Source organism: Sinocyclocheilus anshuiensis, unplaced genomic scaffold (genome assembly GCF_001515605.1).
Source record: "Sinocyclocheilus anshuiensis isolate Anshui unplaced genomic scaffold, SAMN03320099.WGS_v1.1 scaffold1727, whole genome shotgun sequence".
NCBI lineage: Eukaryota > Metazoa > Chordata > Actinopteri > Cypriniformes > Cyprinidae > Sinocyclocheilus > Sinocyclocheilus anshuiensis.
In genome coordinates this window covers 21,872-43,476 of record NW_015552659.1, presented here as the reverse complement: position 1 = coordinate 43,476, position 21,605 = coordinate 21,872, and the positions used below count along the sequence as shown (strand labels likewise).

Here is a 21,605-nt window from a genome sequence, read left to right as displayed (position 1 = left end):
TGTCTGTTTTTTTCTGTTTTGCCAACTACAATAATCCCAAACAAAGCCGGAGGCAGATATTTGTGCATCTCAGAGCAACACTGTGTTTCATTCATAAATGTATCTTGTAAGGCATTTGCGAACATCACACAAATGAACGATGGAATCTCCGCATTCCACCAGAAAACTAACATTTCTTCTCAACCATATGAGAGTCGTAAAAGCTGAACCATGGTCAGCCCAGTCGCCAACTTTCTCAAATGAGTTCCTGTCTCGCTCTGCTTATCTTTACAAGAAACACAAGGAGAGAGTGATTTACCAAACCACCTCCGGTGTCGACAAGCACTAGGACAGCAAGAACTGACCCCCCCCCATCTGGATTCATTTAAGCAACAGAACGTCAGTATGTTTCGTGACTGGCTTCAGCATAAATGAACCATCTAATGGACCTTTAAGCAGTAAACATAAGCCAAGTCTCTGTTTTATGAATTTTCTCAGGTTGCAAGTAAAAGAACTGTAGCGAATATCTTGCTAAACTTTGGGCTTTCCTCAGTACTCCGTTAACATCATTTCCCTGAACCTGTATGTGTATGTGTGTATGTGTGTTTTAGCTTAGTTAATGTAATCTAGAATAGCCAATAAAATTCGTTTCATTTATAAAGTATCATTGTCTGGTGTTGTGATATTTTAAAGTTAAAACTCTGCCTAGATCCTTGTTACCTTGCTCAAAATGAATAAGATTACCATTTTGTTCATGTGTCGTTGGCCACGAATTAATATGAACAGAATCGTTAATATACACGGACGTTAACGTCTCGCTGGACGAGTCGTTGATTTAAAGTGTAAAATAACAAATTTGAAATCAGTTTTAATCAGGTGGACCTCGAATTATTCAGATCCGAGTCCTTTCAAAATCTGAATGAATTAATAATAATAATTCCCTAAAGAAAAAAGTAATCAAGTCATTACAATCTGTTTTTGAATGAATCGAGTGAGTCAATGATTCAACGATCCGTTCATAAAGATGGTTACTTGCTTCCTTTCTAAATGAATAAGCCATTTTGAGCAAATCGTTTGAGTAAATGATTTGATGAATGACTTAAGATAGGGACTTGCCAGCACCTACTGGTGGTTTTAGGGACGGTTCACATGTGTCATCTAAAAATGTGTGGAAAACGCTGGGCTTTCTCATTCTTTCCAAAGTGCTCAGGAGCTTGTGCCCCCCCCTCCCCCCCTCATGGTGTCTGCCGTTGCTAAGCAACCTTGAGCTGCGCTCTCCATTAATATGGCTAAGATAAGTAGCTAGACTCTGAACAAATCTGTCTACAGGTGTAATATTAGTCAGTTGCAAAGAAAGTATTTCTGGCTAGCTGTAAGGTAATCAATGTTTGGATAATGAAAATATGCAGTATTTACCCAAGTAAACTACAGTTGGCTAATACATAATCCCATACTTGTCATCAACACTTATGCATCTCCATTCACTGTTTGTTTCTCCAGTTGGTGTCGAAATACTAGGCGCTTGACAAATCGTACAGCTCTGGCTATTCCAGCTATGATCAGCTGTTCCTTCATCTTGGCTGAGCTTTCAATGTTGTTACGGAAGGGTGAAGCTGATTGGATGGTTCTTGTCACATGACCTGCGGTGTGCTTGCGGCATTCTAAAAAGTTCTTGTCTTCATCTAGACGGTATCAATTCTATTGTAAGCATACTTGGCACAAAATTACATTTAAAATAACAAACTTGAGTGCACAAAAGACATGTGATGTCTTAGTGAACGGCCCCGTAGTGTCATATTTATGGGATGAACAAGCACATACAAGTGGAACACTTTCTTGGAACGCCAACCAATCAGATTTGAAGACCAGTACTGTTGTTTAAATGTGTATTAATTAGAATAAATGTTGTTCTACTCACCTTTGATCACATTGAATCTCCTGAATCTGTTCCGTTCGCTGTTGAGGACCTGTAGTTGAAAATGTCCAAAGTCTGCATTGGTGATGTTTGTGATGGTCAGAGATCCATCTCGATCATTCAGCTGCAGTTTGCCTCTGAAGCTCTCACTAATACTAGTTTTCCCTGATTCGGCTTTAACAATGAGACCGTTTTTAACTCCAAAGGTCCACAGTATCAGATCTCCTTCCTGTATTTTAATATCGGTCTTTAGAGTGACAGATTGTCCAACCTTCACTGACACGTTCCCCACTTGATGTCAAAGCAAAACAGAAACACAAATACAGAAAATAAAGTGTGAATTAATTTAATTTGCATTTTCAACAAATTCATTTTGATGGCATTTTTTTTAACCTAGTTTATGTTCGTAGTTTCAGCTCATCTGAAATCTGAATTACCTGTGACTACCTATGATTCATCATCACATCTTTTCTTGTAATATTGTGATTTCTCTCAAAATATTTCTACATCATTTCTGCAATATAACTCCTTTAAGGCTCATTCACACCAAGAACAATAACTATAAAGATAACTATATTAGCATCCACACAAACGCACAATATTGTTCTGTTTATTATAAGCACACGCTGCAGTTTTGTCATTTCGAGCTTTAAGTGCTCGAGCTCTTCAAAGCAGGATAGATTGTGATTGGCTGTCAATATTTTTATCGCTCATCAGGGTTAGAAAAATTATTTTGAAAGTTATTCCAATTATATCGTTCTGTGTCGTTAACATTCTAGTTGTGGTGTGGGCACTATTCTTTTGAATTTAGAAAGATTTTTATTAATATCTTTATTGTTATTGTGCATGGCATGAACAGACCTTTAGTTTCATAACTTTAGTATATTTGTGTAAGCACTTTTCACAATACACACTGTTTTGAAGCAGCTTCACTGAAATTCATAATGTTATTTTTAAAACATATATTAATGCCTCAGTTCAGAGAGAGGCGATACAGTGGGGAAAATATTCATTTGATCCCCTTCTGATTTTGTAAGTTTGCCCACTTACAAAAAAAAGAAGGGTCTGTAATTTTTATGGTGGGTTTATTTTAACGTATAGAGCTAGAATACCAACCAAAAAATCCAGAAAAAAACACATTATATAAAGGTTAGAAATAGATTTGGATTTCAGTGAGTGAAATAATTATTTGATCCCCAAGCAAAACATGACTTAGTACTTGGTGCAGAAACCCTTGTTGGCAAGCACAGAGGTCAGACGTTTCTTGTAGTTGGTCACCAGGTTTGCACACATCTCAGGAGGGATTTTGGTACACTCCTCTTTACAGATCCTCTCTAAATGCTAAAGGTTTCTTGGCTGTCGTTTGGCAAGTGGAAGTTTCAGCTCCCTCCACAGATTTTCTATAGGATTGAGGTCTGCAGACTGGCTCGGCCCCTCCATGAGCTTAATGTGCTGCTTCTTGAGCCACTCCTTTGTTGCCTTGGCGGTATGTTTCGGGTCATTGTCATGCTGGAAGACCCATCCATGACCCATCTTCAGTGTTCTGGCTGAGGGAAGGAGGATCTCGTCCAAGATTTTACAGTACATGCCCCGTCCATTTGCCCCTCAATGCGGTGAAGTCGTCCTGTACCCTTAGCAGAAAAACCGCCCCAAAGCATAATGTTTCCAGCTCCGTGCTTGACTGTAGAGATGGTGTTCTTGGGCTCATAGTCATGTTTTCACCTCCGTGCTTGACTGTAGGGATGGTGTTCTTGGGGTGATAGTCAGCATTTCTCTTCCTCCAAATACGACGAGTCGAGTTGATGCCAAAGAGCTCAGTTTTGGTCTCATCTGACCACAGCACATTCTCCCAAGCCTTCTCTGAATCATTTAGATGTAAACAGGTCTGTACATGTGTCTTCTTGTGCAGGGGGACCTTGGGTGCGCTGCAGGATTTCAATCCATTGCGGCATAGTGTTTCCAATGGTTTGCTTGGTGACTGTGGTCCCAACTGCCTTAAGATCATTAACAAGCTCCTCCTGTGTACTTCGGGGCTGATCCCTCACCTTTCTCATGATCATCCTTTTCCCATGAGGCGAGATCTTGCTCAGAGCTCCAGACCGAGGCCGATTGATGGTTGTTTTGTATTTCTTCCATTTCCGAATAATCGCACCAACAGTTGTGTCCTTCTCACCAAGCTTCTTGCTGATGGTCTTGTAGCTCATTCCAGCCTTGTGCAGATCTACAATCATGTCCCTGAAATGCTTTGACAGCTCTTTGGTCTTGCCCATGGTGGTGGGAGAGGTTGGGATGGAAGATACAGATTGTGTGGAAAGATGTCTTATACACCTAACGAGCTGACATTAGGAGTAACTTCTTAAAGTGGCAGGACTAATCTGTGTTCCACTTGGGCACATAACCAGTCTGTGGGAGCCAGAATTCTTGCTGGTTGGTAGGGGATCAAATACTTATTTCACTCACTGAAATGCAAATCAAAACCTTTGTATAATGTGTTTTTTCTGGATTTTTTAGTTGGTATTCTGTCTCTATCCATTAAAATAAACCTACCATAAAAATGACAGACCCTTCATTTCTTTGTAAGTGGGCAAACTTACAAAATCAGCAGGGGATCAAATAAATATTTCCCACACTGTAGAATAGTTCACACTTGGTGATGATATAACATAGTCAAGTGTTTGTTGTTGTTTTTTTACTTACACCAAAATGAATTTATTCTGGTAATGTTACGACTTTATATCTTATTATTATAACTTATTATTATATCTTATAACTTAACATTTTTATTTTAACAATGAAAAACATTAAAATCTAACAGTAACTAAAATTACGTTGCACTTTGGGAATTTGTGTTAAGTTCAGATCATCTGTTCACACAGTGCATGATTATTGATCTACTCACCATTGACAGTAACAATGAATCTCTTGTTTTTAATTCTGGTTTTGCCGCTGATCTGTACTTTGTAGACTCCAGAGTGAATGGTCCTGATATAACTGATAATGAGATCTCCAGTCCCACCACCCAGCTGCACTTTGTTTCTGAATCTCTCGTCAGTAACATCACAATTTATATCAGTGGTTTTAATGGCCCATTCACTGTTTTGTGTTATGGGATTTTTGTCATCTCCAAACCACCACTTTATCTCATCACCGTTCTGTAGTGTAGTACCAGTGTTTAGAACGACAGTTCTTCCTTCCATTCCTTCCACTTTCTCTTCTTCAGCTGTTACAGTGGCACATAGAAACAGAACAGAAATGTGTTCAGAAGATCAAGCTTAACTTTACAAAGAGCATATTTTGGCATGTTGCTAAGATGTTTTAACTCATTGCTAGCCTGTTACTAGCATGTTTTAACATGTTGCTGACATGTTTTAACACATTGTATTTTTCTAATACGTTTTAGGACATTGTTAGCAAGGATGGGCAGTATTTCAGATACATGCATTTAAAATACGTATTTGAAATACAAAATACTATTTTGTATTTTAAAGCCTTTGGAAAAAATCAAATGTAATTAGTATTTAAACATTTAACATGAGTATTTTTATATTTTCAAAAATACATAAAATACTTTGTGCCAGTCAACCTCTTCATCAGGGTGCTGATTTCATGCATCAACTAGTTCAGACACGCCCCCTCCCCTCCCCCAACCCCAACATTCATGCATGTGAGCTGCAGCTGTACAACTCTGCATTGGATCAGCCACTTTTCTGGAATAAGGTGAGGATGCCTTCAGTTAACATGAAAGTATAGCTGGTAGGGACTACAATGAGCTACTTCCTGGGTTTGTGACATCACTAACCCTAAAATTTACATAAAGCCTGCCCCCGGGAACACGCAGCAAAGGGGGTGTGGTGCTGCTTGGGGCACACACACACCTGATGGCTCGAGCTGAGCCGAGTCTCCCGGGGGAGAAGTTTTGCTTATATCGCGGGCAATAGTCAGAGGAGAAAAAGAGCTCTGTTGATGAGGTATGTTCCTCTTTGTGTTTACTGCAACCAACATTGGCAATACAACATTCAAACAAGAATGTGCTCTCTTGATCGCTGGCCTGTCGTACAGACCATGCTCTTTTCCTCCTGGCACAAACACCAGGAATGCGGAGTCTCCTTGTCTGCCGGGTGCCCTTGCTGACGCTGTAGCGCTATTTCTTGTGCGATCTCTGTCGAAGCGGCAGCTGCGCTCAGGGCTGAGGCATGGCCTGCGTACCCAGCTGGCCGCTGTGCTGACGATGACCTTGATCTCGCCCTAGGGGGAGCATTGGACCAACACACTGAGCCAATTAACCAATCTGAGACCATTGAGTATTTCTAAGGGAGAGGCTTCATAGAACTAGGAAGTCAATAGACCAGACCATTTTTATGAGAATGGAAAAAGCGGTGTAAAATAAAGTTAAAAGTTTTTTTAAACGTAGCATGAACACATGTTACAGTGCACCCCATAAACACAATAAAGCCTTCGAAAAAAGCTGATCAACCCCCTCCCTTGCCTCGCAGTGCTTTGGTCCAAATGCCTGCTTTCCTCTTTTACATCACCTACACACACACACACACACACACACACACACAAGTCCGGTGAGAGAAAACAAAGTCAATAGTTGTGGAACTCCGGTAAGTAAGGCTGTCAAGACTATTTTATTCACTTAAACATCTGAGGTAAAAAGGCCACACATGGGTTATATTCATGTGTCTTAGTTTCCCTTGCAATACACTACAGTCGCAATACACTACAGATGCAGCATCCATCCCGCGAGCCAATCAGCGCTCCGGGCAGGATGCGCAGGTCAGCGGTCCCGCCCACTGAGTTAGAACGATCGGGAAAGCGGACGGATGCTAGTAGTACTGTAGCGATTTATCTTTGCTAAAGTTGTGTGCGTGCCTATAAAGTAAGTAACAGTCTGTTCATCCATTGCTTTCTGCATTGTTTGTTAACGTTTAACTGCTCTGAGTGTTTATAAGTTAATGTATGTGGGTGACAAAGACAAACTAGCGTGGAAGATGTTAATGTGTATTTACATACTAGTTTCCGCACATACAGTATATTACCATTATGTTTAGAAGACATAATTTATCTGCCATTTAATCATCATATGGTTTATTTAATATATATATTTAATATGTATCGCTCATTTCTGAGAGTTAAAACACGCTTTTGGCGCATGCGCACTAATGTTCTAGACAGAGCGGCTCCATCTCGGTCCTCAGCGCTGAGAGGTGTCAGATTTCAACTGCTCATTATTAGTAATTTCTAGCAGCGCATCTTCCCATATAATGGCACATTTGTTTTCTTATTTGAATGTTTAATTACTGTATTTAATATATTCTTTGTGCAAATATTGTGTTGTTATTATATGTATTGTGACCACTGTTATTTGTTATTTGTACTTATGTATTTTTCCTTTATCTTTAATTTGTAGAAAGCCAAACAAACATGAAAAACAACATTTCTTCAGTGTACTGAGTTTGTGGTGACAATAAATGGGTTATTCCCGCATACCTGATCATCTGTGGTAAAGTCTCTAACCGGACGCTCCGTAGTGGGTTTGTTATCAACCGGCAAATTAACAACCAGGAAGAAGAGCTACCAGTAGCCATTCATTTTTACATAGTCCTTCGAGCTGGAGGCCCTGCTTATCGCTGATTCATACAGTCATTCCCAAAAACCCTTCACAAAGACCATGGCAGCACTGGATCAGCAATACGGACAGCCGCATCAGCTCGTGTTGCAACGCATAGCAGAGCTCATGGATGGTCCAAACATAGCCAGTGGGGACATTAAAGCATTCCGACTCTTTGCCCTCAAGGTTCGTTCCCTCATTGGCATGCTAGAGCAACTAGGAAGGAAGGGCACCTTTGAGTTGCAGCGTGGCTCACATGTCTCCCGGCTCCTGGGGAAGCTGCCAGACGACCTCAGGTCAAGTTTCCGACGCTTTGCACATCCACACCAAGTGCCAATCCCCACCCTTCTTGATCTGTCAGAGTGGCTAGAGTATGAAATTCAAGTGCAGCAGGACACATCAAGGTTCGTAGGAGCCAGTCGTCGTGGATATCCAGCACGAACACGAGAGGTAATCAGAGACTCTAAGCCATCAGCTAAAAGTGCCACCATTCTGCTTGGCACAGAGAAAGTGCCACCACAAACACTCCCTCAACAATTGCAACAACTTTAAGCAGCTTACCGTTGACCAGAAACGAAACTGGATCAAAGACTGCGACAGATGCTGCCGCTGTGGGAGGAATCATCAAGTTTCAGAGTGTAATCTGGGAGAATGCACTGCAAACAGTTTAATAGCTGTCACCTGCTGGTCCTTCATGACATCAATCCCAGGAGTGCAGACCTCCCAAAGACTACGCCAAATGAAGGTACTTCTGCTAATGCCTGTCTCCTCAACACTATGAACGAGATACTTCTCATTTCGGTAGACTCCTGCCAGCCGAAAGGTTCTTCTGAAGATCGTCAAGGTCATTCTCCGAAACGGGGCACACAAGATGAAAGCTTACGCCATCTTAGATTATGGATCGGTAAGGACCATCCTTTTGCACAATGCTGCTCAACAGCTGGGCCTAAAAGGTCAGCCAGAAGATCTTCGGAATATTTGGGTTGAAGTGTTCTGGAACAGTGTTGTAAATACAACTTAACCACTGATTTCTAGTCGTGTCCTCTCTTGGAAAACCAAACAAAGTAGACTGATTTCTAGTCGTGTCCTCTTTTGGAAGACCAAACAAAGTAGTTTTGCTTTCACAACGAAACAGCGTCACACACTTCTCAATGTCCACCAAATCTGCCTTGAGTGAGCGGAGGCCGGAGGCCTAGAGTGAGCGGTGGCAGGTGGGCTTGAGTGAGCAGAGGTGGGCGGGCTTGAGAACGGCGCAGCCAGCGGATTCGACGAAGGAGGCTTGCGGCAACCACATGTGACGACCCCGGGCTGGATATTGTCCTCTTTTGGAAGGCCAAACAACATCAACGACATGGTGGCGGCAGCAACAATACTACAGCGAGAATAAAAGTTACTTTGCGTGAACATTTGGGCGGCGTTATGCAAATCTTCCCACATCGTGACGTAGACATGTGGGGGCGCGTTAGAACGAGCCGTTTTAGGTAGGCGTGGTTGACTCTTAACTTTTATAAAGAATATCTCTTTGGATTTGAGACTTTAGTCTTTGCAACTTTACAGATCTTCTTTATGCACCAAGAGATTGTAACACTCCAAAGAGAAAGCAAAAATTGAAATTGCATCATATGACCCCTTTAAGAAGACTTGGTCTTAACTTTCACTTTACCAAATACCTCACAGACTGACAAAGGAGTATACTTTAAAGGCTTGTTTGCGAAATGGAGCTTTGTGCTCGTGTATCCTACCTCTCTCATTCGGAACACAAAAGGTTCTAAGCAGTAATACCACTGTAATACTTACCCACTTGTTTTTGTAGTTGAGAGATCATGCGGCGATAGTAAATCACAACAGCAGCTAAAAGTCCAGCCAACAGCAGAACAGCAACAACTATTCCAGCCATGACAGTTGATGACCAACCCAAATCAGCTAAAAAGAGACAGTAAATTATTAGAGGACAAAATATTTTTCATGATTCAGGACTGACAGGTGTCAGGTAGTTGACATGTACAGTATATAGTATTCAACATGTTACATCCTTACTTTCCACGTTAGTTTATAGTTGACCTTAGGCTTGCTTTGGTAATCTGTGTTACTGGTGTTACACTGTGTTCGTCCATACACCGATTACATTACTTGCTGCTGTCATTTGACTGACAAGACCACGGCAGGGCGATTTGGTGCACAACAGATCCTGAGCGTCATTGACAAATATATTATCTTGTAAAATGTGCGCTCAGTACCGCCGCTCCCTGCGGGTGATCTGTGCGGGTGATCACAAATTGGAAAGCGAAAGTAAAAGCGAGCGCATTCAATATCGTGCATAATGAGAGCAGCTCCCTGATGCTTGCAAATTAATTATCTGCTGCATTTGAGATCATGGGAGACACTCTCGGTTTGGGGAAATTCCACTCAAAAAGACTGAAACAAATCATTTCAAATCATAAGGTTGTGCTTTCACCTTTATTTTCAGCCGTCAGGAGAATAACGTATTTATTGTGACATGACCTAAGAAGAATATCAATTGCAAGAACTCTATTCAGTCCTGATTATTTTATTTTTTCCTTCTTATTCCGCTGTAACAATATAAAAAGACAACATGCTGCGCATTTGTTGTCTGCTCTCACAATTTAACAATATATCCAATGAATAATTAACTGGAATTTCTCGTTTTTCTCTCCAAATCCTTTGTCTCTTTCCAGGTTTGTTTTCACATGGATGCTTTAAAATGTTTAATTAGCAGTGTTTATTGGAAGGTTTCTACAGAATGTTTGTTATCTCCATTAAAAAAATGACAGAAATCACTTAATTACTGTGCTGATTTTTGATTAAGGCAATGTATGTTAGATGATATGATATAAACATCACGGGAAACACGTGGATATGCAGATTTTTTTTCCAATGGTTTTTTTTTTTTTCAAAACCTAAATTCTTACATATTCTTACATTTGAGTAGCCTACTTATTTCAGTAAGTTGCCAAGGCAACATTTTTATTTTTTTTTTACTTGTAAAAAATTATATGATCGATAAGTCATGCCAACATATGTTTTTGTTACTTTTACTTATTAAAATAAGTTAACCATGTTTCAACTTCATTTTTTAAGTTATGCAACATTCAACTGTTTTAAGTAAGTTCAATTTAATGTAAGTTGAAATGACTTGTTGATAATTTGATTCAACATAAAAAGTTTAAGGCAGCAACTATCAGTCCTGTGTTCCCGTGTCTTGCGTTTTTCTCCCCATGTTCTCCCCATGACCTAGTTTCTCCCTCATGTCTGATTATGTTCATTAGTTCCAGGTGTGTCTTGTTAGTTCCTTGATTAGTCCCATAATTTAAGCCCTGTGTGTTTCCATGTCCAGGGTCCGGTATTGTTCGTTGATTCCTGTGCTACATGTGTGTTCCTTGGTGTTAATAAAGTCTATATTTGTTCTGGATTCCCTCCGTCTCCTCGCTCCGACACAGTAGCAGCACTGTGACAGCAACTAATTTTTTACAGTTTAATATTTATTTTATTTTGCTGCTGATATCATATTACCTAGCCCTACTGTAAAGTATTAAAAACTTTTTTTTTTTTCTGTAGCCATGCTAATAGTAAGACATAGAAGCCAGCTTTTATTTCATGCTTATTTGATTATTTTCAAATACTTTGTGCTAAAGTCCTTTAATTTGAAACTCACCACTGACAGAAACAAGGAACCGCTGTGAGCTATCGCGGCCTCTGATCTGTACTTCATAAAGTCCAGTGTGTTCGGGTCTGGCGTTTGTGATGGTCAGAGATCCATTTTGTTCTAGTTGTAGTTTGTTTCTGAATCGTTCATCAGCATGATTTAATGAGAGCTTGTTAGTTTCTACATCGATTTTAGCTAGGAGGATGCCTTTATCTCCAAACCTCCATACTATCAGATCATTTTTCTGTAATTCAGTAGCATCATTCTGTAGAATGACAGATTCCCCTTCTGTCACTGACACTGACTTCACTCCATCCGTCTCAACAACCACATCTGGAAAACAAACAGACCAGAACTGATTTATAAAGATTTTTTGTACTGTCCATGTAAGATGCTTGCAGCATGAAATCATACCGTGTGATATCATGAAACCTGAAACAAGATCCTTTCATTAAATGAAAGAGACTCTCTTGAGATACTCACCAAAGACATCCACATGAAATATCCTGGATGTGGTCTTTTCTCTAGAGATTGTTAGTTTATATTGTCCCGAGTGTCTGTTTCTGGTGTTTCTGATGGTGAGAGAGCCAGTTTTTTGGTCCACCTGCAATCTGCCTGCGAAACTCACTTCATCGGCGACAAAAAATGAGGTCAAGTCGTTCTTTCTCGCTATCTGAGATATGACCGATTCTTTAGGTCCAAACCCCCAGAGTATTGTATCATCGTTCAGTATTTCAGAAAGATTAGTATGTAGAATTACAGGATCTCCTTCCATCACTGACATTGTCTCATCTGTTTCTGCATTACAAACACCTGCAGAACATAAATGAATTATTATAGATATAGATTAGCTTAGTAACTTCAGTGAACATGTAGCCTGTTGGGAAGAGTGAAATATTAATTGTATTTATTTTTAATTATTTTTGTATGATGAACTTCCCAAAACTAATTTTCTATGGAGTTGAAGTCATTTAATTTCACTAAATATTAAATTCCTACATGGGTCATGCAATGTTAATGTGAGTAGGAACTATTAATTATGGTGTTTGTTCGAATGGGACGCTTATCTGTGTTGCGTGCTATGCTTTTGGGGAGTGTGTGAGTTACGTCAGCCTCAGACCGCGAATGGACGCTGGCGAGGCAAGACGCACATTTTCCCTTCTCTTCTTCCAGTCATTATTGGTATGGTTAAAAGTATTAATTTGGTCAAAGTTTATTAAATCTAAAACGCAATGTGTTCTGAGTCAAGTATACAAATGTATTTTTGTGTATTGGTTACTTTATGTGAGTTTTATGCGACTTTTGTCTGACGCACGTGGAGCTAACAAACTCATGGTTTGTGCACAATGTTTAACGGAAGAAGTTAGCGCGACGGATGTTTCTCTTATCAAGTGTCCCATGTGTTTCAGATCAATAAATGGTACTGTTTTGAAGCTGGCCTACTGTCTCCAGAGTGAAATTCCTTATGTACAGAATCAGATCTGCTACATAAAAACTGGTGCCGTGACCTTCTAGGATACAACCGATCAGCCGCCGCCAATCACCGGGGTCCGACCGTCTATGTGGGATTTTCGCGGTGACTTCCGTGGATTCTGCAAGCCGGCCGCAGTTGCCTGTCAGGTGTCAAGCCGAGGGTCGCGTCCTGCCTTCCAGTGTCAGATAATGAACTTCTCTCATCTCAGTTACATTCAATTTTTCCTGACATTCTAAGACATTGACTTTTGGATCGGACATTAAATCTTTAAGACATTGGATCAATTTACTTAAGCAGGTGATCAGTACAGAAGGTAAAATGTACAACATGTCTACACCAGTCTTGGGCAGAGGTAGAGGATTAATCAGTATAGATGGTGCTGTGAGACGTAAGGAAAATAATCAAACTTGTAATGTTAATCTGCGCTATTCACAAGAGGGGGACAACATTAATTCTGGTGCTTCATTTACACCTGCTCCTATCATTGATGATTCTCGGCTGCAGTTTACAGAGCTCATTGAAGAGCTGGGTAGCCAAATTGGAGATAGCATTCTGGATAGGCTTTTAGCCGATCGTAGTCCTACTCTGGGGCATCAGACTAGCCCCTTGACAGTTAAAAGTGAGCATGCTATCACTACTCTTGACCTATCCAGGTTGAATCTGATTGTACGATCTGACAATAGAGAACCTCCCATTTTCCGTGGTGATGGTACAGACAAACACTCTGTCCATGAATGGATAGAGTTAATGGAGCTATACTTACAAAAGTGTGACTGTCCAAAAGCTGAGCATTCCGGTGAGGTTCTGAACCACCTTTTGGGTAGAGCTAAAAACATAGTCAAAGTAGGGCTAAAAAGTAATCCCTCACCTGACAAGGTTGTTACCCTTGAAGCCATTTACAAAATGCTCTTACGTTATTTCAGTGAAAGCCCAGAGTCTTGTCTTCCACTTGCAGACTTCTACTCTACACTGCCACATGACAAAGAAAGCCCTGTTGACTATTGGATCTGTCTCAATAATGCGGCCGAAATCGCTGATAATCACTTGCAGAAACAGGGTAGTCGAATGAAGAACATTTCACAACAAATCTCAATGATGTTTATTAGAAACTGCCCTGATGCTGAGCTTTCTAGTGTGTTCAGGTACAAGCCTATCACCAAGTGGTCATTGGCAGAGGTTCAGGAAGCGATAGATGAGCATCAAAGGGTGCGGAGAACGAAGAAACCACACTCTTACTCTCTCCCTGGCCGTTCGTTCCAAGTAGCAACTGCTACAGTCAGCCATGCAGAGGCCACCACTGTGGTCAACGATGCAGTGAACACTGCAGTGTGCATCCCCAGTACCCAGACCACTAAGCCTGAGATCACCACACCGCCTCCACATACTGTCTTGACTGACACGGGTACGTTAGAGCGAGTGCTCAGCATGCTGGAGAGGGTGCTCGACCGCAGTAATACACAGGCTGCTCCTAATAGACCTCAATTGCACTCCTGGTCTCGTCCATCCAAATGTCGTGTTTGCGGTGAAAGAACCCATTCCACATGGTCACACTGCATGTCAAAGAAAAGATGTCTGATCTGCTTAGAAGTTGGTCACCAGCGCAGGGATTGCCCTAGGAAAAGTGCCGAGTCTGGGAGCCGCTCTCAGATTCAGGGAAACTGACACACCTGCATTTGGGAGGGGATAATGTGGGTGAAGAAGTTCAGACCCTCCAAGATGATGCATCAAGCATATATGAGTCGACTTGTAAGTCAGTGACAAGTGATAATATGGTTCTGTTTCAGAACGTGACCCGGTTGGCGCGGGCAGACAGCCTTTTCTATACTAACGTTTTAGTCAATGACAGCGTTCCTCTAAGAGCTTTGTTAGACAGTGGCTCTGTGGCCTGCACCATCAGTGAAGTTGCAGAGTCCCGTCTACTTGATGCAGGGTTGTCTCTGGATCAGTGCGAGATGCAGGCCAATGTTATGCTGGTTGGATGTGGCGGATTTCAAGTTGCGCCAAAGTGTATGTACCAGTTGAAGATGAGAGCGTATGAGTATGAAGTCAGTGTACCTACGCTGGTTGTTACAGGACAACGAGATGAGTTGATACTGGGCACCAACGTTCTTAAATTCATCTTGAGCCAGTTTAAGCAGAACCCCATGTACTGGCGTGTTGTAAATAGGCCTGAATCAACGAAATATTATGATGTTGAACAGTTCCTTAATGTACTTTCTGGACTTAACAGATGGAGAGGCAATGAGATGCCTGACATCATAGGAACTGCCAAACTGGTTCAAGCAGTCACGTTGCTGCCTAAGCAGGAACACCTGGTGTGGGCCAGGTTACCTCCTACATCGCCTACTTCTGAGGGCAGTGCTGTGTTGATTGAACCAACCAAGTCGCCAACCCATAAAAAAGATATCATCGTGGGACGTGTGGTGGTTTCCATGACTGCTGATAGATGGGTACCAGTAAGGATGCTTAACCCGCATGACATCACCCTGAAAAAAAACTCTAAGGTTGTCAATGTTTCTTCTTGTGTGGGGTTGGAAAATTTGGAATTGGATTCAGAGCAACCCTTCAATACTGTCGAAACACTGAGTCAAACTCTGTATGATGGATCACCTGACCCAGACTTCCAGGACATTCTGCAGAAGATGGGATTGAGTGACTTCAATGGAAAGGCCAGTTATTGCGTTTGGTCCAGAAGTTTGAACATGTATTCTCAAAGCACAAGCTAGACTGTGGGAGAGCGAAAGACTGAGCATCGCATCCATCTGTCTCACAACTGGCCTGTCCGTTTACCTTACCGACGTGTGCATTACCAGAAGCTACAGCAAGTATTATCGGAGATGGAAAAACAAGACATCACTCGTAAATCCAGCAGCGAGTGGGCCTCTCCCTTGGTTCTCATGTGGAAGAAGACTGGCGACCTCCGTATCTGCGTTGATTATCGCTGGCTGAATTCACGCACTATAAAGGACGCACACCCTCTTCCTCATCAGGCTGATTGTCTTGCTGCCCTGGGAGGGAATGCATTGTTCAGCGCAATGGACCTCACATCTGGCTTCTACAACATCTCCATGTGTGAGGAAGACAAGAGACTTACAGCCTTTACCACACCTCTAGGTCTCTATGAGTTCAATTGTCTTCCACAGGGGCTATGCAACAGCCCAGCAAGTTTCATGCGGCTTATGATGAGTATATTTGGAGACCAAAACTTCCTTACTCTGCTGTGCTATTTGGATGATCTTCTAGTGGTGGCTCCCAATGAACAAAAAGCCCTGGAAAGGTTGGAGATGGTCTTCGACAGATTGAGTACTCATGGGTTGAAGTTGGCACCTAAGAAATGTTACTTCCTAAAACGGAGTGTCAGATTTCTTGGCCATGTTGTGAATGAACATGGAGTCGCAACTGATCCCGACAAAATTGCAGCCATTACCGCCGTTACCGAAAGGGACCTCATGATGGATGATGAAGTGTCACCCTCACCAAGGAAGATCAAATCCTTTTTGGGTATGGTCATGTATTACCTACGGTTCATCCCTAACTGTTCCAGTATCGCCAAACCGCTCTTCACGTTAACCGCTGCAGCCAAGGGAAAAAGGGGCTACTCAAAGGGTGGCGCTGTCTTCAGGAAACTCAGCCCGTCAGACTGGACTAGAGAGTGTGTTCTATCTTTTGAACAACTGAAGTCAGCCCTTCTGAACTCTGTGGTGTTAGCTCACCCTGACTTCACCCAGCCATTTATTCTTTCTACAGATGCCTCCTTGGATGGTATAGGGGCAGTATTATCACAAATACCTGAAGGGGAGTATATGGCACGACCTGTCGCCTTTGCTAGCAAGGCACTCACACGAGCTCAGTCAAACTACCCCGCACACCATCTCGAGTTTCTTACATTGAAATATTCCGTCTGTGATAAATTTAGTCATTGGCTAAAGGGACATCCTTTTACAGTCTGGACGGGACAATAATCCGTTGACTTATATCCTAACAAAGCCGAAACTAGACGCGTGCGAACAGAGGTGGGTGGCTAAGTTGGCCCCGTACACCTTCAACATCAAGTATATACCTGGTGCAAAAAATGTAGTTGCCGATGCATTTTTGCTAGTAAGGCACTCACACGGGCTCAGTCAAACTACCCCGCACACCGTCTCGAGTTTCTTGCATTGAAATAGTCCGTCTGTGAAAAATGTAGCCATTGGCTAAAGGGACATCTTTTTACGGTCTGGACGGACAATAATCAGTTGACTTATATCCTAACAAAGCCGAAACTAGATGCATGCGAACAGAGGTGGGTGGCTAAGTTGGCCCCGTACACCTTCGACAGCAAGTATATACCTGGTGCAAAAAATGTAGTCGCCGATGCACTGAGCCGCCAGCCATTTGTCCCCAGCCGTGTGAGTCAGAGACTAGTGGCAGAGCCCTACAACCATCTGCTCGAACAGTCTGAACAGATAAGAGAGGAGACTGTTCAGAGTTCCTTTAGGCTCAGCGCAAACAACCAGTGTGTTGGACATCCTCTGGAGCAGTGTTCCTTGTCTTCCGATCAGGTTTCTGCTGTCTTGGAAGCTCATGCACAGTGGGAAGTGGGAGCACAGAATAGAGTTATATCTTGGCTTGCTCAAGAAACCCAACAGAGATTACCAGTTGGTCAGAACCCCTTACCCGTCTACTCACTGAAAGGGCTTCAAGAGAAGCAAGAAGGTGACCACGTGCTTTCAAGAGTTCACTTCTATGTGTGCCGAGGTAAGAGACCGTCTCTGAGAGAAAGAGCTAAGGAACCTTACAAGGCTCTGAGACTGCTGAAGCAATGGGACAGACTAAAGCTGTTGGATGGTATACTGTACCGCATTTGCAAGGATCCAGACTAAGTTTACACATTACCAGTTCAGTCCCTGATTCGCTGGTCAGTGTAGTCCTGTGCGGCATCCATGACGAGGCAGGCCATCAAGGCCAAGGAAGAACGTTGTCTTTGGCTAGACAGAGATTTTCATGGGTTGGTTTGGAGAGTGACACCTGAGAGGCTGTCAACGTTGTGTAGTCAGCAAAACCCCTGAACCAGAGGGAAGAGCCCCTTTAGAAAGCATTCGAACCACCAGCCCATTAGAATTAGTGTGCATAGACTTCTGGTGTGCTGAAGATTCTTCTGGCAAGAGTGTCAATGTATTAGTGGTAACAGACCACTTCACGAAAATGGCGAATGCGTTCCTGTGCAAGAACCAGTCAGCAGCTCAAGTCGCTCGTCACTTATGGGATAAGTTCTTTTGTGTCTATGGATTTCCACAAATAATCCACTCAGACCAAGGAGCGAACTTTGAAAGCAGGTTAATCAAGGAACTTTTACAAGTTGCTGGTGTACAGAAGTCACGAACCACGGCATATCACCCGATGGGCAATGGCCAAGTCAAGAGGTTCAATCGCACCTTGGGTAATATGATCAGGGCATTGCCTCCGAGAGCCAAACAAGCCTGGCCACAAATGCTGTAAACCTTGACGTTCGTTTACAATTGTACTGCCCATGAGTCAACCGGCTTTGCACCGTTTTTTCTCATGTACGTTCGGATTCCCAGATTGCCTGTCGATTTGTTGTTCCAGAGCGTGGATCGGGATAACAATATCACAGACTATGACCAGTATGTGAGAAAAATGAAGGACGATCTCAAAGAAGCTATGTTACTTGCTCGGGCCAACAACACTGCAAGTCAACAACGACAAGCTGAGCATTACAACAAAGATGTCAAAGGCAGAGACATTGAGTTAGGAGATTATGTATTGCTCGCCAACAAAGGAGAGCGTGGGCGACGCAAGCTAGCCGACAAATGGGACTCAACTTTGCATGTTGTGGTATCTGTGGATACAAGATATCATACCTACCGTGTGAGGAACACTCGAACCAATCAGGAGAAGGTGGTTCACAGGAACTTGCTCTTATGAGCCAACTTCTTACCTATTGATGAGAGGGAGGACTGTGTAGAACCGGCCTTCGATGACTCCAAGTCGGACTGTGAGACTGATGAGTCTGTGGTTGACACTACCTTAAATGAATCCGAGGATGCTAGTAACGAATTTGTTGGGTCAGCTCATTCCCCAGCTTGTCCATTAAGCACATTATTGGAAGAGGGAACCAGGGATCCCAGTTCTAGAACAAGACTAGAGCATGTCTCTGATGGATCAGTTCACGTATGTGAGAATCGGAAAACCGTTCAGAACTCTGAGCCTGACCTTTCTACCATGGATGTGGAGGAAGTTGAGCTTGACATGGAAGAGTCCATGCCACCTGATGGAGTCTCTGGCGAGATTGTTCAGCCTTTAACCGAAACTGCTCACCCAGTTATAACAAGGGCTGGCAGTTTAGTAAAACCAGTTAATAGACTGATTCAAATTATGACCCAGAAAACCCTCCTACGTAACCCATCACTCGGCCTTCTCAGGTCAAAAGCTTCTTAAGTGTGGGATACAAATTTCACGGATGTGAGAATCGGAAAACCGTTCAGAACTCTGAGCCTGACCTTTCTACCATGGATGTGGAGGAAGTTGAGCTTGACATGGAAGAGTCCATGCCACCTGATGGAGTCTCTGGCGAGATTGTTCAGCCTTTAACCGAAACTGCTCACCCAGTTATAACAAGGGCTGGCAGTTTAGTAAAACCAGTTAATAGACTGATTCAAATTATGACACAGAAAACTCTCCTACGTAGCCCTTCATTCAGCCTTCTCAGGTCTAAAGCTTCTTAAGTGTGGGATATAGATTCCCTGTCAGTTTTATGCAACTGGGGTACAATACATGTGGTGATCATTAAAGTATCTTTGTAGTAGTGTTTATGGCACTTCTTTTGCGGGCAGACACTTGAGAGTCTGGCCAACTTTCTTTTGTCGCTCTCTCAGTAAGTTGGGAAACTTATATGTTGCGTACGGATACTGTGATTTTTGTCAGAGTGTGATCACATCCCCAGTGTCATTGAGTCACTAGTTTTTGACTAGTTTTGTGAAGTTCAGGGGGGTGAATGTAGCCTGTTGGGAAGAGTGAAATATTAATTGTATTTTATTTTTGTATGATGAACTTCCCAAAACTATTTTTCTATGGAGTTGAAGTCATTTAATTTCACTAAATATTAAATTCCTACATGGGTCATGCAATGTTAATGTGAGTAGGAACTATTAATTATGGTGTTTGTTCGAATGGGATGCTTATCTGTGTTGCGTGCTGTGCTTTTGGGGAGTGTGTGAGTTACGTCAGCCTCAGACCGCGAATGGATGCACATTTTCCCTTCTCTTCTTCCAGTCATTATTGTGTTTAACGGTAGACGTTAGCGCAACGGATGTTTCTCTTATCAAGTGTCCCATGTGTTTCAGATCAATAAATGGAACTGTTTTGAAGCTGGCCTGCTGTCTCCAGAGTGAAATTCCTTATGTACAGAATCAGATCTGCTACAAACAGATTCAGCTGGAAACATTTGAGTGAAACAAATCATTTTGTTGAAACAACTTGTTTAACCGGTTTAAAAGAATACAAAACAATGTTCTACGGCGACGTCAGACATATCAGAACGGAAAAGAACCTTACTGATGTAAATACTACAGAGCTGGTGGATTTATTTATATTTATTACTTTCTTCTTTTAGAATCTTTAGTTCACCTAACCTGCATGTCTTGAAACCCAGAGCAAAGCCACGTCAACAGGAAGAACATGCAGAAAGGCCTCCCGTCGGGACTCTTGAACCCAGCTGCTTAAGCATGATTTGTTTGTTTTCATGATGTCACTAGATTGGATTTGAGTGCTGTTTTCAATGAATTAATTTGAAAATTCTATAATATTCTAATTCTGTTCTTTAAAAAAAACTTGTCCCTTTTAGACTTGCACTCTATTCATTTACTGCTTGTTTTCTTCAAAAAGAATACAAAAAGATTAGAAAAACTAGTGTAACTTTTTTTTTATTTTCTTTTTATTTATTATACAATTAACAAAAGCAAAAGCATCTAACACTAGCTTGCTCTATTATTTTACTATTCTATCTGTTTTCTTTTTATTTATTATATAATAAAAAAATGACTACGTGTACTGCATTGAGCTAACTGAGACATGTTATAGCACTTGTATATCATTGCTCTTTTGTTGATTTTGTTTGCTTCCATTGTCCTCGTTTGTAAGTTGCTTTGGATAAAAGCGTCTGCTAAAAGACTAAATGTAAATGTAAATATGTCAAATGCCTTGATGGCGAAATTCAATATGAGGGGTGGTGGCCAACCTGAAAAGAAGCCATTCAAAGCTACCCCTTTATACTGTGTGATTCAAGGTAATTTTGGCCTTATGACATTCAAAAAATCTCTTGTTCCTTGTCTATTATTTATATCATTTTTATTGTTACCCTTTATCTATTCAGGGGACGTTCTCTAAAAGACCACCTGTCTTCATCAGAAGTGTCCAGTTAACTTTCACAGAGTTACACCTAGTTAAGGGTCTTTCTCAAGGACACCACAGTGGTATTGATGAGGGAGGGGACAAATTGCTGTTTTTTCACTAATCTAACACATTTAATGCAGAACATCTTTTACTTACATAAGATTATTCTAGAGTAAAATAATATGTAATAAATGTTGATTACCTTTTTATAATGCTTCATTTATGAAACGGATGCAAAATCTTGTTCCATTGTATTTTAAATTTAGTTGTAGAACCTTAAAGACGTTTTCAAAATAAGCAGGTGCATGTTATTGTTGATTTTATTTATTTATTTATTTTTTAAATATTTATATTCTCTTTCCTCAGATGCTGTGAAGAGATGAAGCCCAAATGATACAGACTCAGACATGGATGCAGCAATGCCAGAACACCTGAAGCACGCTCTAGGAAGTGCTGGGGGTTGTGGATATACAAAATTAGCCATAAACAACTTTCACAAACTCTAAAAACATTTACACACGTGTTAGCCATTATACAGTATTTTTGTTGTTTACTTGTTTGATTTATG

General features: G+C 41.7%; 1 protein-coding gene across 1 annotated transcript in view; it reads right to left on the bottom strand.

Annotated features, from left to right (window-relative positions):
- Positions 1-1,889: 1,889 nt before the first annotated feature.
- Positions 1,890-21,605, bottom strand: part of LOC107667286 (uncharacterized) — a gene marked incomplete at its 5' end in the record, with an annotated part of 22,092 nt that continues 2,376 nt past the window's right edge. Inside the window, 5 exons of the mRNA XM_016458928.1 lie at positions 1,890-2,185; positions 4,794-5,114; positions 9,306-9,431; positions 11,182-11,505; positions 11,656-11,985. Of these exons, the coding sequence (XP_016314414.1) occupies positions 1,890-2,185; positions 4,794-5,114; positions 9,306-9,431; positions 11,182-11,505; positions 11,656-11,985 (1,397 nt within the window). The remainder of the gene's footprint in view (positions 2,186-4,793; positions 5,115-9,305; positions 9,432-11,181; positions 11,506-11,655; positions 11,986-21,605) is intronic.